This window comes from Hemitrygon akajei, chromosome 32, assembly GCF_048418815.1.
Source record: "Hemitrygon akajei chromosome 32, sHemAka1.3, whole genome shotgun sequence".
Taxonomy (NCBI): domain Eukaryota; kingdom Metazoa; phylum Chordata; class Chondrichthyes; order Myliobatiformes; family Dasyatidae; genus Hemitrygon; species Hemitrygon akajei.
The window spans coordinates 9927189-9943285 of record NC_133155.1 but is presented as its reverse complement, the minus strand read 5'-3'; the positions used below and the strand labels follow the sequence as shown (position 1 = coordinate 9943285).

Sequence of the window (16097 nt, the reverse complement as noted above, 5' to 3'; positions counted from 1 at the left end):
TCACCATTCACAGCGTAGGATTCTTAATTCGTAGTAAAGGCAATTTTGTTCATACAGTCAACGCGGCCAGGTGGTTAAGGCTTTGGGCTGGCGATCTGAAGGTCGTTGGTTCGAGCCTCAGCCGAGGCAGCGTGTGTGTCCTTGAGCAAGGCACTTAACCACACACTGCTCCTGTATGTTTATAGCCCAGTGGCAGCATGGACAAGACAGTATTTACATATGCTGCTCTCCTTGCAATGTCTTGCTCAATTGCTATTAAATTCAACTCGTTTTTTTAACTGGGGTAAATGCAGAAGGTGAGTGTCCTTTTGCACATGATTAATTCGAGCTTTATTTTTTTGAGGACACTTTCCTACCTCCGTTTGAGCTTGCAGTGATGTTCATGGTTGCATTCTCTGACTGTCAAAACCTGTTTGTTCTTTGGATGTGGAGTGGGAGTGGCTATCCCTGTTGAGACTTTATACGCATTACGTCTCCTTTTTGGCTCCTGTGGTGGCTGGGCCATTCGTTAACAAGTAATACATTAAGTTGTTTTAAACTTCCCTGCAGAAGTGGCCACGGCAGATTTGTTGGACTTTACAGAAGGAGCCAAGCCAGCAAGCCGCAGAAGTGAGCTCTCCAATGCAGATAAACAGTACTCGATCGGTGACAACCTTGTGTGGGTAAGACCAAGAAAGACAGCATAGTTAGTCATCAGCCTATAGCTGGAGGAGTCCTGCTTCGCTGCGCTTGAAATAAAGTCTTAGAAAAGAATTGTAGAAGGAACTAATAGGTGTCCTTCAGACACAACCCTGAACTCGCTTCCTTCGATTCTTATGATCCTCATTGTTGCACGAGTAAATACTGTTCCTAATATGAGAAAACCTGCAGATGCTGGCAATCCAAAGCCACACACACAAAGTGCAGGAGGAACTCAGCAGGCCAGGAAAAGAGTAAAGAGTCGACCTTTCCGGAGTCCTGGTGAAGGGTCTCAGCCAGAAACACCGACTGTTCACTCTTCTCCGTAGATGCTGCCTGGCCGGCTGAGCTCCCCCAGCATTTTGTGTGGGTTGCCTCGGAAGTAAATGCACTTTTTGTGAGGCACTTGGCTACAGCTCCCAATCGATCCTCAAGCAGAAACACAAGAGGCAATAATTTGGAAAATGTGTAGCTCGGGTAGTTGATAGTTGGGTTGAGCTGTTCACCGATCTTGGCAGTTTACTTGCAAACGTTTCATCACCATACGGGGAGTCATCTTCGGTGTGCTGTTGATTGTGCTGAGTCCTTCGAATGTTTGGCCTTAATATGGCTATCAGTCAGCTGATTGGTTGGCATTTTGGAAACTCAATTATGATGTGGGAGGAAATCTCGTTGATGATTGGTTGCGTGGCGAACTTCGCGCATTGTGGTCTGGAATTTGGCCTGCATTGGCTCACAAATAGGATGAAGATCTACATGTCGATTTGCAGAATTGTTCAAGGAACGAGGAGGAAACGATCCACAAGGATCCGTGAACACCATCTGGTTGTAAAGCGCCATGACGAACTCTCCCTAGTCTCTCCTTATAAAGATCGAGAGGGACACAAAATCGACTGGGCAACAGTGAAAGTCACGGCGCAAGCGGCATGCAAGGGAATTCCTAGAAGCGTGGTTTTTTGTGAGCAATCCTTAGACAAACATGTAGACCTCGGCCCTCTTTATGACCTAGCGTGGGCAAGATTCCCGACCGCAGCATGTGAAGTTTGCCACACAGCCAATCAGCGACAAGATTTCCTCCCTACGTCACAGCTGAGTTTCCGAAATGACGACCAGTCAGCTGATGGATAAGTGTATAAAGGCCAAGCATTCAGAGGACGCAGCACAATTATTGATGATGATGTGTTGATGATGCCTCCTCATACGGTGAAGAGATGTTTGCAAGTAAATTGCCAAGATCCATGAACAACTCAACACAGCAAGGGGCAATTTTAACCGAGCTGAGGACATGGAATTGGGAGTATAGGATGGAGTTCTAAGCAACCTGGTACAAAATATCAGCTTCTGAATCTTATGGAGGTAACTGAAGCGAGTGAAGGAGCTCTAAGGGGGGCAGATTGGCATTGATAATGCGTTGTATTCTGAAGGGGACGGCCACAAAATGCCTGCTTTGCAGGTTTCACTCCGGGCGGACGGGTGACCCCAGACCTTGGGACTCCCGGTAGACCTTTGGTGCCATGATATCGTAGCAGTTTATGTAGCGCGATTACAGCTCGGGGAGTTCCCGAGTTCAGAGTTCAATTCCAGCACCATTCTGTAAGGAGGTGCTGCATGTTCTCCCCGTGGAATGCCCGTGTTATCTCTTTCTGGTTTCCTCCCACCAAGATGTACTGGGTAGGTTAATCGGTCGATGTAAATTGTCCCGTGACCAGGTCAGGGTTAATTGGAGTTGTGGGTTTGCTGGGATAGCACAGCGCAAAGGGCCAGAGGTGCCTTCTCAATGCTGTATTGCTAAATAATCTAACAAATAAATAAAGGTTAAGTGAGAAAAGGCAATTGTTGTGGAGAAGAATTCCTGGTGGGCCAGGAGGCAGGGGAGTGCTTTGGTCTGTTCTGAATCCCAAACCCCTTCTCCACTCCTGCAGACTGCTCTGTCGTACTCCCCACCTGTCTAAATGCCGATCCTAACAATTAGTTTGGTGTCTTGTTCAACCTTCCACCCACCCCTGCCGATATCACACAACTCATACACGTCCAGACCAATAATTCTGGTCTGTAGCCACCAGAATGACTTTGAGATCATTCTAAGTATGAGCTACTTTCCTTGCTGATCGCCCCCTTCAGGCAGATTCTTTTTATTGTTCTTTCTCCAGCACACACCATCATCTTTCCCAAAATAAACTCCTTTATGCTGTGCTATTAACCCTCCGTCATGCAGATGTACTATTTGAATCATCTATCCACCATTACTCACTGGACTCTAGAAGAATGAGGGGCGAAATCTCACTGGAGGTTACTGAATATTGAAAGGCCTAGACAGAGTGGATGTGGAGAGGATGATTCAAAGAGCGGTGAAGTCTAGGACCAGAGGGCGCAGCTTCAGAAGGGTGTCCCCTTAGGACAGGTGTGGGCCCAAGGGCCCCTCGGTTAATGGTAGGAGTCCGTGGCATAGTAAAGGTTGGGAATCTCTATCTTGGAACGGAGATGAGGGGAAATTTCTTTAGCCAGAGGGTGGTGAATCTGTGGAATTTGTTGCCTCAGAACGCTGTGGAGGCCAAGTCATTGGGTATATTTAAAGTGGAGTTTGATCGGAGTAGGATCAAAGGTTATGGGGAGTAGGCAGGAGAATGGGGTTGAGAGGAAAAATAAATCAAATGGCGGAGCAGACTTAATGGTCTTATAAAAACACTACTTTTGTTTGTTTTTAGGAAATTAATGATGATCTGGACGAGGCTTTTGCAAGGTAAAATCAAACTCCCTTCTCTTTTGCTTTGAGTGTCTAACCAATGTGTAAACTGGCCCGCTGAGCACTTGTCATGCCGACCAGTTCACATTACTGTGTGCCCGTCTCATTTCTGTCTGCTTCTGACTTTTCCAAGCTGCAGTCTGGACAGCTTTGACCCAGCTGAAGGTAAATAAATCGCTTGTATGTTTTAAACCGTTCAGCTAGCCAGCTCGGCGCATCTTCATCTCTCCACTGAGTCTGTGCTGCGATACTTGACGCGGGCTTCATCCCTGCTGACATTCATTGCCTGTTGCCAATGTGACTAAGTTATCCTGTTGTGCAGAAGGAATGTGGCTCATCTATGTGTCTAATTGATTTGCATACAAAATCGCCTTTGCTACCATATCACTCATTTTAGGTTTGGAAATCCATTCACCATGAGTTTTATTCATAAGCCTGAAATTAGTTCGATAGTTAAATCTGGAGAAAATAACATGAAAGTGGAACGTCACACTGAGTATAAGAAAATACCAAATGCAATTTCCTGACTTCCTTTTTTATGATGTCATAAGTGCTGTTGATTTGATGCTTTGCACAAAATGTTTTTTTTATGAAGATGCTGGTAGGCTTGCTGAGTATTTTTGGTAACTGCAAACACAAGAAGATCTGCCGGTGCTGGAAATCCAAAGCAACAGACACAAAATTCTGGAGGAACTCAGCAGCTCAGGCAGCACCTATGGAAGAGAGTAAACAGTCGACATTTTGGGCCATGAAGGGTCTCGGCCCGAAACGTCAGCTGATTTCTGGTGCCTGTATTGCCTCTGTTTAACTGCCTGCTGGTGCTGTGGCCTCTGCACAGGACTTCAAGGCGTGTGGTCCCTGGTTCGAATCCGGCCGGCTCCTTGCTTGCTTTCGATCCTTGCTAGGCTGAGCATCCAGCTAGCATCTCCATCCCATTTAAAAAGAAAGACAACTGATAAAGAAACGACAAGATGCCGCAAGGTAGAGAGAGAATCAATAATTGCTACTATTAGTGAAGGAGGTACAGGAGCCTGAAGACGCACACTTGCCTGGTGTCTCAGGGGCTGGGTGTGCAAATTCAAAAAGAAAGAATAATAATATTAAATAATTGAGCAATAAATATCAGGAACATAAGATGAAGAATCCTTGAAAGCGAGTCCATAGGTTGTGAGAACATCTCAGTGATGGGGCAAGTGAAGTTGAGTGAAGTTATCCCCATTGGTTTAAGAGCCTGATGGTTGTTCCTGAACCTGGTGGTGTGAGTCCTGAGGCTCCTGTACCTCCTTCCTGATGGCAGCGGTGAGAAGAGAGCATGACCAGGATGGTTGGGGGTGAGCATGATGGATCGTGCTTTCTTGTGTCAGCACTGCTTGTACATGTGCTCAGTGTCTGTGCAACAGTTCTGGAATTGCAACATTGTGGAACTATAAAACCGCAGTGTGAAAAGGGAGTTAGGTTAAGATGCAGACGGAGGAAACTCGAGGCACAATGTTGAATATTCCCTTCCAATTTAATTGCTGTGGAAACAAATGCAATGTGAATCTGATGCAGCTTTTAAAGAAACCAGATTCTGAGTTGTCCACAGCTGTAGGAGAGTATTTTAAGTAAAGATGTCCCAGCTGTTTACAAGGCCAGTGGAATGTCCATCTATGCTGTAACCTGCTTGACTATTGCCGTCACGATTCCAGCTTCTTTCGAAGATGCTCCTGCAGCTCATCTGCTAATCATCCTTTGTCCTTAGGACTAAGGAAGTGTCCGTGGTCCTGAAGAAGGGTCTTGGCCTGAAACGTTGACTGTTTACTCTTCCCCAGATGTGGCCTGACCAGCTGAGTTCCTTCCATCATTCTGAGTGTGTGTTTCTCCGGATTTCCAGCAACTGCAGAATTTCCCATGTTTGTCCTTGTTTGTGTGCCACCTCTCATCTCAACCACCACCCAAACACGTTTTGTTTGATGTTAGCCGCCAGTGCTGATGCTTTAATCTCTTCTGACGTCTTTGTATTTAAAATGGAGCCCTATCCGGCCTCACCCCTCTGTCTCACCCAGGGAGCTCTGCCGATCGTGACGTGTTCCCATCAGTGAGTGTGTTCTATTACTGTCGGCAATAGAGGTGGTCTCTAGTGTAAAGCAAACTGTAGTCAAGGTGACTTCGTGTCAATATTATTATTTTTATTTATCTATGGGGATGCAGTTTGGAATAAGCCCTTTTGGCCCTTCGAGCTGCCCTGCCCAGCATTCCCCGATTTAATCCTAGCCTAATCATGGGGCAATTTACAATGACCAATTAACCCATCGATCAGTAGGTCTTTGGACTGTGGGAGAAACCCACGCGATCACAGGGAGAACGTACAAACTCCTTACGCGTGGCGGCGGGTATTGAACCCGGGTTGGCTGGCGCTTTAAAGCATTGGGTTAACCGCTACGCGACAGTGCGGCCCCGTTGTGACAGAAGACACAACGCTGCCTTGTTCACGGTTAGAGTCGTTGAGTGGTTCAGCACGAATACAAGCCCTGCAGCCCGACTTCTCAAAGTGAGCTCGTCCCACATGCCTGCGTCTGACCTATATCCCTCTAAAAGGGAGGCATGGTTCCGACAGTTGGTGCAGTCGCTCCCCAGTAGCAGCATCACCAGTCGGGGTTCGATTCCCACCACTGTCTGTAAGGAATTTGTACATTTGCCCTATGATTCTTCTTTTTGTTGTTATTTAGTGTTAAAACATGGAGAAGGCCCTTCCAAGCCTTCGAGCCATCAACCCCCGACAACCCTGATTAACCCTAACCTAATCACGGGACAGGTTGTAATGACCAATGAACCTACCCTTTAGACTGTGGGAGGGAAAATCTCACCATTCCAGTTGGAGAATGTACAGAGGCTCCTTACTGACGGCGGCAGAACTCCGTTACAAGCTGTAAAAGCGCCGTGCTAACCGCTACGCTTCCATGTTACTCTGGTTCCCTCCTATGTGGCGAAGGCCTACGAGTTACGGTCAGTGAGTTGTGAGTGTGCTCTGTTGGCGCCAGAAGCTTAGAGACGCCTACAGGCTGCCCCCCAGCACTTATCCTCGGGCTGTGTAGTTTGTCGCATTCCACTGTATGTTTTTGATGTCCATTTAGAACCAGAGAACATTACAGCACAGAAACAGGCCTTTTGGCCCTTCTTGGCTGAACCAAACCATTTTTCTGCCTAGTCCCACTGACCTGCACCTGGACCATATCCCTCCAAACCCCTCTCATCCATGTACCTGTCCAAGTTTTTCCTAAATGTTAAAAGTGAGCCCGCATTTACCACTTCGTCTGGCAGCTCATTCCACACTCCCACCACTCTCTGTGTGAAGAAGCCCCCCCCCAATGTTCCCTTTAAACTTTCCCCTTTCACCCTTAACCCCATGTCCTCTGATTTTTTTTTCTCCCCTAGCCTCAGTGGAAAAAGCCTGCTTGCATTCACTCTATCTATACCCGTCATAATTTTATCTATCAAATCTCCCCTCATTCTTCTACGCTCCAGGGAATAAAGTCCTAACCTATTCAACCTTTCTCTGTAACTCAGTTTCTCAAGTCCCGGAAACATCCTTGTAAACCTTCTCTGCACTCTTTCAACCTTATTAATATCCTTCCTGTAATTAGGTGACCAAAACTGCTCACAATACTCCAAATTTGGCTTCACCAATGCCGTATACAACCTCACCATAACATTCCAACTCTTATACTCAATACTTTGATTTATAAAGGCCAATGTACCAAATATTTGATAAATAAAGTTGAACTCTCTCTTAAAACCTTGTTCTGTCCATGTACCCATCTAAATAGGAGTAGGGTGTGCTATTTTGGTCACCTACCTGCAGTAAATAAGGTTGAAAGATTACAGTCAAGTCAAGTCACTTTTACTGTCATTTCGACCATAACTGCTGGTACAGTGCATAGTAAAAATGAGACGACGTTTTTCAGGACCATGGTGTTACATGACACAGTACAAAAAAACTAGACTGAACTACGTAAAAAAACAACACAGAGGAAAAAAAACAACTACACTAGACTACAGACCTACCCAGGACCCTTACAAGGTTATTGCTGGAACTGGAGGACTTGAGTTATAATGAAGGATTGAATAGGTTAGGACTTTTTTTCCTTGGCACGTAGAAGGACGTAGGGGAGATCTGACAGAGGTATACAAAATTATTGAGGGGTATAGATACGGTGAATGCAAGTTGGCTTTATTCCACTGAGGTTGGGTGGGACTACAACTAGAGCTCGTGGATTAAGGGTGAAAGGTGGAAATTTTAAGGGGGATATGAGGGGAAACTACTTCACTCAGGGTTGTCAGAGTGCGGTAAGACCTCAGACAAAGTCAGAAATCAAAAGGTTGGGCATGGTGCGACTTGTCTCCTGAGATGTGTGTATTTCAATGTACGGAGTATCGTAGGAAGGGACCCTCTCATTCAGAGGGTCTTGAGAAACCGGACTGATTTGTCAGCACAACTGGTGCACGTGAGCTTGATTTTAACATTTAAGAGAAGTCTGGGTAGGTACATGGATGGTAGGGGTATGGAGGACTGTGGTGTGGGTTGATGGGGGAAGTAGGCAGTTTAAATGGCGTGGACTAGATGGGCTGGAGGGCCTGTTTCTGTGCTGTGCTGTTCTATGACTCTAAATATATTTTAAAGCCGATTATCAGTTGTCAACTAAAGTTAAATTTCCTCTGCTTTCAACACAGTCCCTATGACTTGTCGCCGTTTAAAGAATGTCCTGTGTTTGTCCGCAAGTTGGCAAATGTTATGTAAATAAGTGAAAACTCCTGTAGGTGGCGCTCTTACCATAGCGAATGCTTTTGATCTGTTGGCATCCAACTCTCCTTGAGGGAGATTTGAATCGTTTCAGAGTCACCGGCATGTGTCATGAAATTTGTGGTCTTTGCAGCAGCTGTACAATGTAATGCATAATAATAGAAGAAAAGAATTGAATTACAGTGTGTGTGTGTGTATATATATGTATATATATATATATATTCGATTCAGAAATCACATGGCAGAGGGGAAGAAGCTGTTCCTGAATTGCTGAGTGTGTGTCTTCAGGCTCCTGTACCTCCTGCAGTGAGAACAGGACATGTCCTGGGTGATTTGATGTTTAAGCAACCACTGTTTTCAGTAGTAGTTTTCTTAGTAATAAATTTACATTTCTGTGTCGATTTTTTTTTGTGCAGCTCAGCAGTTAACGTAAAATTCTGATCTCTTTCAGGCTGGCGCAGTCTCGAACAAACCCTCAGCTTCTGGACATCAGTGTGAGCCCCCAGGACGTGCAGACGGACGAATGCTTATCTCCATCGGACTGGGAGAAAAGTAACAATGGAGTCACAGAAAAAGATGACGTGTTTGGGCTCTGATAGCACGAGGGCCGTGGAGAATAAACAGCTCGGCCCAAAGGAGGAACTCACCCACCCTGAAACGGAACACCATGCCTTCTGACAGTCAGATGGGATACTAGAAGGCTGGTTTGTGAAAGGAACTTTGATCTGTGTTGCTGTGGGACTGAAATGGAGAAATAATGATGTTAACACTTGTGGTGCTGCCTTTAGGGAGGTCCAGACCAAAGCAATCAAAATGCCTTGGAAAGAAACCATTTAAGCTTCTAGACCCAGCCAGTGGCACACACCTCAGCCAAGGTTGGCTGTTCATTTCAGAAGTTATTGGTCAAAATAAATCTTTTTTTAAATCTACAGATTTTTATCTATGTAGAAAATGGATTTCCAGTGAATGCTAACCAATTATATATTTTTTTCCAATAATTATTCATACTAAATGAACAAGCATCTTATTTTACCTTTGACGCTTGCATTGTTCACCCAAGGCACTAAAGTAGGACTGATCAAAACGGTGTAGCTTTCTTTGTTACATTTCAGATGTAAACAATTGTTACTTTGAATGTTAGGAAAAGCAAGAAAAAATGCAGATGCTGGAAATCTGAAATAAAAAAAAATATTGGAAATACTCAGCAGGTCGGGCGGTGTCTGTGGAAGAGGAACAGTTGCAGTTTTAGGTGAAGGCTCCTTCACAGTTACCGTGACTATTCCCACTCTGCCTCCTCAGGCCCATTGTGCCAGCTTGGATGAGACTTTCCATGTAGGTCCTCCTTCTTCCTAGTTCCCACTCTTCCATGGATGACAAGAGCCCATCACCATACTTAATCTATTTCTTTTGCCCCCACCCCTCCTATCTCCTTGCACAAGGATGGGGTTTTTCTTAGCTCTCGGTTTCCTCTGGATTCAGCCTTTACAAATTCCAGCACGACATAGATTTCCCTCCCCTTTCAGCATTCTGAAATGACCATTCCTTTAGTGGTATGTCTGTGATTTTCACCTGCACTCACCATAGGAGATACAGCACCCGCCGCTGTCTGTGAGGAGTTTGCTTGTTCTCTCCGTGACTGTGTGGGTCTTCTCTAGGTGCCCCAGTTAGTAAGGTTAGGGCAAGAAAGTTGTGGGCGTGTTGGAAGTGTGACAACACTCGCTGGCTGCTCCCAGGCCAACCTCAGACCCTGTTGCTCCTTGCTGCAAAAGGAGTAATTCACTGTATGCATTGACGTGCATGTGACAAATAAAACTAATCTTAATCTGTCTGTTTAGCTCTTCCTTCTCCATCGGCCAAGGATGCAAGCACTCCATCCAAGGGAAGCACCAATTCTGCTAAAAATTTCAAGCTGGTGTATTGCATTCTTTGCCTGTATATTGGGGAGAGCAAACTGAGATTGCGATGCACCAGTGTTCAATTTGCAGGGATGATGTTGTGCTTCCTGTGCCCACCTCTTTAAACTCTCTTTCATGCACCCACTCCAAATTCTTTTATCTTTGGATTCCTGCACTGTTTTAATTCAGAAATCAAAGGTGTAAAGGGACTTAGGAGTCCCTGTGCAGGATTCCCTAACCTGTGCAGGTTGAGTTGGTGGTGAGGAAGGCAAATGCAATGTTAGCATTCATTTTGAGAGGACTAGAATAGAAAAACAGAGATGCAATGCTGAGGCTTTCTAAGGCTGTCCTGAGGCCCAATTTGGAGTATTGTGAGCATTTTCGGGCCCCTTATCTAAGAAAGGATGTGCTGGCATTGAAGAGGGTCCAGAGGAGGTTCAGGAGAATAATCTCAGGAATGAAAGGGTTAAAGTATGAGATGCATTTGATGGCCCTCGCCTATACTTGCTAGAGTTTAGAAGAATGGGGGGGGGGGGGGATCTCATTGAAACCTGTCAAATACTCAAAAGCCCAGATAGAGTGGATGTGAAGAGTGCGTTTCCTATAGTGGTGGGGGGGTGGCATCTAGAACCGGGAGAACAGCCTCATAACAGGACATTCCTTTGGAAAAGGAATTTCTTTACCAGCAGGTACTGAATCTGTGGAATTCACTGCCAAGGTCGGCTGTGGAGGCCAAGTCATTGGGTATATTTAAAGCAAAGGTTGACAAGTTCTTGATTAGTAAGGGCGTCAAAGGGTATGGGGAGAATGGGGTTGAGAGAGATAGTAAATCAGCCATGATGGCATTGTGGAACAGACTCGATGGGCTGAATATCCTAATTCTGCTCCTATGACTTATGGTCTTGACAGGACCCAAAATAAGCTTGAGGAACAACATCTCACCTTTCATTTGGGCACTTTGTAGTTTTCTGGAGTCAACTCTGCAACTCCAGGTAATTTGCTTTCTTTCTTTGCATCACAACTGATTAATTCTGCTTTAGGTCATCAATCCAATTTTTTTTTCCTCTTCATACCAGGACCGCTGGGCATTTAACCTATCAACCCAGTGGATTTATCTACCACCTGCTTCCATGGTAATTCTGGTCTCAGATTCTTTCTGTCCATCTTTCCGCACCCCCTAGGCACCTTGGAACTGGTCTTCACTCTTCCTCCATTCTGGTTTAAAAAAAAGTCTTCAACCTATAAAGTTATTTCTGTCTCTCTTTCCGAGTGCTGCCTGACCTCCTGGGTGTTTCCAGAATATTTCACTGTTATAACCATGTTTAGTTTCTTCCGTTTGTATTTTATATAGCTAATGATTATAATGCACAATATTATTAAAAAAATTTGTTCCTATTATGTTCCCAACTTCTTGTTTTCTTGCAGTAGTTTGGATAGTGATTTCCCCCTAAAATGTTTTGGAGAGTGTAAACAGAAGTAATTCTACAATATAGTAATCTGATTTAATAGAATCTGCTTATGACTTGTGTAAAAGTGAAGATGCAGGAACTTTAGACGTCCATAGATGTATTTTTCTGTAGATGTGTAAAATGAGTAGCGAGACCACAAAGCTGACGACATCTATAGAGCGAAGAACTACTACTGCAAACGGTTCTAAATGGAGCGAAAATTCAAAAGTACGAGGTGCAAAAGGACTTGGGAGTCCTTGTGCAGGATTCCCTAAAGGTTAATTTGCGGGTTGAGTCAGTGGTGAGGAAGGCAAATGCAATGTCAGCATTAATTTGAAGAGGACTAGAGTATAAATGTAAGGCTGTAATATTGATGCTTTATAAAGCACTGGTGAGACCTCACTTGGAGTATTGTGAGCAGTGTTAGGCCCCTAGGGGCCCCTTTCTAAGAAAGGATGTGCTGACATTGGAGAGGGCTCAATGGAGGTTCACAAAAAAATTCTTCCTGGATTGAATGGCTTGTCACATGAGGAGTGTTTGATAGTTCTGGGCCTCTACTCACTGCAATTCAGAAAAACGAGGGGTGACCTCATTGAAATCTATTGAATGTTGAAAGGCCTCAATAGAGTGGATGTGGAGAGGACGTTTCCTATGGTGGGGTAGTCTAAGACCAGAGGGCACAGCCTTGGAATAGAGGGACGTCCTTTTAGAATGGAGATGAGGAGGAATTTCTTCAGAGTGGTGAATCTGTGGAATTCAGCTGTGGAGGCCGAGTCATTGGGTATACTTAAGGCAGAAGTTGACAAATTCTTGATTAGTCGGGGCATGAAGGGATACGGGGAGAAGGCAGGAGAACGGGGCTGAGAGAGAAAATGGATCAGCCATGATGAAATGGCGGAGCAGACTTAGTGGGCCAAATGGCCTAATTCTTTTCCTATATCTTCTGGTCTTAATATTCTCCACAGGATAAGTTAAAACTGACAGAGTTGTATTTGGAATGTAGTTTTATTTGCAAACAGTTTTGTAATACTGCTGTGGTTTTGTTAATTGGCTCACAAATTGATAGATAACAGATAGAATCAGTAGCCAATTTGCATCAATGAAGATTTAAGAACATTCCGATAATCTCAAATTTCTTTTGTGTACTTATTGTAAAAATTAAGTTTAAAAAAAAAACTTGCCGACTTTGATTTTGAACGGCGTATTACAGTAGATAACATTTTGTAATGTAGTTTTAGATTTCGTGCTCATCAAACTCTGATGATACCAGTATGGAGTAACAAAAGTGCCTAAAAGTATAACTAAACTAAACCACCTTCCTTCACTGAATGATTTAGTTATTAGGTTATTAACAGTTATTAGACTTAATTTGTTACAAATGGTATTTCCATTTCAAAATATGGTTCACAACTGTAACAATCTAATTATAGCTTTAGTAGATTATATCTGATAAGATGGGTTCAGATTGGCTTCATGCAATGGATTTTTTTTGCTGAAATATTTCCATTGAGTTATTTGTAATAGCTGATAGCGGATACCTGACTTTTCAATGGTGAAAATGTCGTTGCCTTATCTCACAATGCACAATAAATGCACTACTGCCAAAGGTTTTCCCTTATAATACTTTAGCAAACAGTTTTTGTGTACATTCTGCCAACTCCAGCCCCTTCCCACAGGTGAGGGCTGCTTCTCTGAGCAAGATCTTGGTGCTTGTTGGTGAGTTCTGACACTGGGAAATTCTGTCGGATGATTTTGAGTGTCTACTCAGGAAACATCCTATCGCTTTCGACTTCCATGGGGAGAACAAGCTGTTCTGTGCTGACCATTGACTGATGGATTCCGGTCAAAGGTGCTTCTTTGAAAGAAATTTTCTACAAAGGGCAGTTAGTGCAGCTGAATGGTGCACTGCACAGAAACAAGGCCAGGGCCGTCCTTCACAACACCATGGGTCAGGAAGAACCTCAGCACACGGTGCTTGCATACCTTGGTCCAATATAAGGCTTTTGATGCAGCCACTTGCAAAGGTGGCCTTCAGGATAAGAGCAAGGTCTGGCGCAACTTTTCTCCCATTCTCGGGGAACTTGTGCATCATGACCCGTCAGACATTCTCCATCTTGGCTCTTCAGAAAAAAATTGGGAAGTGTCTCCGGTGACTGCCACAGGAAAGAACTGGGTTTGGGCCATACCTGTGCCATGTATAGAAATGCCAAATACACCTCACCCCTGATGACCAGTTTCTGTCCACCATCACTCCACACTTCCCCTTCTTGTTGGATTATGTTTATCTGTTCCAGCCATCTCCTCCCATGTACCTTGGCCCTTCTAAATCATGTTCCCAGCACCTTCAGGCAGTCAGACTCTACAGCAGGGATTCCCAACCCTTTTTATGCCATGGCCCCCTACCATTAACCGAGTTTGGGAACCCCCGCTCTACAGTGAACGGGACAGAAGGCTGGTCGGAGATTCTTATCAAGCTGCAGAGCAAGGAATAAGCAGGAGGTCCAAGTACAGGGAGGCTTTGATCTGAATGTAGCCGTTACCTGCCAATGACAAACTCCACCCTCCTCATGCCTGAGTTCTTCCTGGTAGATTGGCCAAGAGTTTGCAGCACAGAGATGGAACTGGAGTGAGGCCACCCTTGCTTAACACCGGACTTGCAGACTAACTACTTGTTTCTATCTCATTTGGACTGCACTACTGCCGTCTGTAAAGCACTTGGATTCAAGGAGTTCCTGGGGGGACAGGAAAATGGCATATGAACTGAATAAGTATTTTGCATCCATCTTCACTGTGGAGGACACTAGCAATATACTGAATGTCTGAGATGTAAGGGAGCAGCTGTGAGTGCAGTTGCTGAAATGTCTGAAGGTGGATAAGTCACCTGGACCAGATGGTGTACACTCCAGGATTCTGAAAGAGGTGGCTGAAGAGATGGTGGAAGCATTAGTATGATCTTTCAAGAATCACCAGATTTTAACATGGTTCCGGAGGACTGGAAAATTGCAAATATCAGTCCAGTCTTCAGGAAGGGAGGGAGGTAGAAGAAAGAAAACTATAGGCCAGTTACACGTACAACACGCTGGAGGAACTCAGCAGGTCGGGCAGCATCCGTAGAAACGAGCAGTCAACGTTTTGGGCCGAGACCCTTCATCAGGACTAAAAAGGGAGGGACAGGGGCCCTATAAAGAAGGTGGGGGGAGGGTGGGAAGGAGAAGGCTGGTAGGTGCCAGGTGAAAAACCAGTAAGTGGAAAGATCAAGGGGTGGGGGAGGGCATAGGCAGGAAAGGTGAAGAAGGAATGTAAGGGGAAAGCACTATGGGTAGTAGAAGAAGGCGGAATCATGAGAGAGGTGATAGGTAGCTGGAAGAGGAGGCAGAGTGAAACTGTGATGAGGGAAGGGAGGGGGAGGGAATTACAGGAAGTTGGAGAATTCAATGTTCATGCCAAGGGGCTGGAGACTACCCAGATGGTATATGAGGTCAGTTAGTCTGACCTCTGGTTGGGAAGATGCTGAAGTCAATTGTTAAGGATGAGGTTTTGGGGTATTTGGAGGCACATGATAAAATAGGCTAAAGTCAGCATTGTTTCCATCAGAGAACATCTTGCCTAACAAATCTTTGAGGAAATAACAAGCAGGATAGACAAAAGAGAATTGGTGAATGCTGCATACTTGGATTTTCAGAAAGTCTTTGACAAATTGCTGCACGTGAGGCGGCTTAACAAGGAAAGAGCCAGTGGTTTTTCCAGGAAAGATACTAGCATGGATAGAGGATTGGCTGGTTGGCAGGAGGCAAAAAGTGGAAATAAAGGGGAGCCTTTCCTAGTTGGCTGCAGTGACTAGAGGTGTTCTGACTGATTCTTTTTGTATCATATGTTAATGATTTGGATGACAGAATTGATGGCTTTGTGACCAAGTTTGTGGACAATACAAACATAGGTGGAGGGACAGGTAGTTTTGAGGAAGCAGGGAAGATGGAGAAGGACTTAGACAGATTAGGAGAATTTTAAAAAAAAAAGCAAATGGAATACAGTGTCGGGAGTTGTATGGTCATTCACTTTGGTAGAAGGAGCAAAATTATTAATGTTCTTAAATGGGCAGAAAATTCAAAAATCCGAGGTTTCAAAGGGCCTTGGCAGTCCTCATGCAGGATTCCCTGAAGATTAACTTGCAGGTTGAGTCTGTGGTGAGGAAGGCAAATGCATTGCTCGCATTCATTTCAAGAGGACTAGAATATAACAGCAAGGATGTAACGCTGAGGCTTTATAAGGCGCTGGTGAGGCCTCACTTTGGTTGTTGTGAGCAGTTGCTGACATTGGAGAGGGTTCAGAGGAGGTTGACCAGAATGATTCAGAGAATGAAAGAGTTGTGGTATGAGGAGCATTTGATGGCTGTGGGCCTGTACTCATTGGAATTTAGAAGAATGAGGGGGGGGGATCTCTTTGAAACCCATCAATCGTTGAAAGGGCTAGATAGAGTGGATGTGGAAGGGTGTTTCCTATGGTGGGGAAGTCTAGGACCAGAGGGCACAACTTCTGAACAGAGTGATGTCCAT

General features: G+C 44.8%; 1 protein-coding gene across 1 annotated transcript in view; it reads left to right on the top strand.

Annotated features, from left to right (window-relative positions):
* The window catches only part of ldlrap1b (low density lipoprotein receptor adaptor protein 1b), a 73981-nt gene extending 62490 nt beyond the window's left edge, over positions 1-11491 (top strand). Inside the window, exons 7-9 of the mRNA XM_073034526.1 lie at positions 550-662; positions 3384-3418; positions 8653-11491. Of these exons, the coding sequence (XP_072890627.1) occupies positions 550-662; positions 3384-3418; positions 8653-8797 (293 nt within the window). The 3' untranslated portion in view covers positions 8798-11491. The remainder of the gene's footprint in view (positions 1-549; positions 663-3383; positions 3419-8652) is intronic.
* The last annotated feature ends 4606 nt before the right edge of the window (positions 11492-16097 follow it).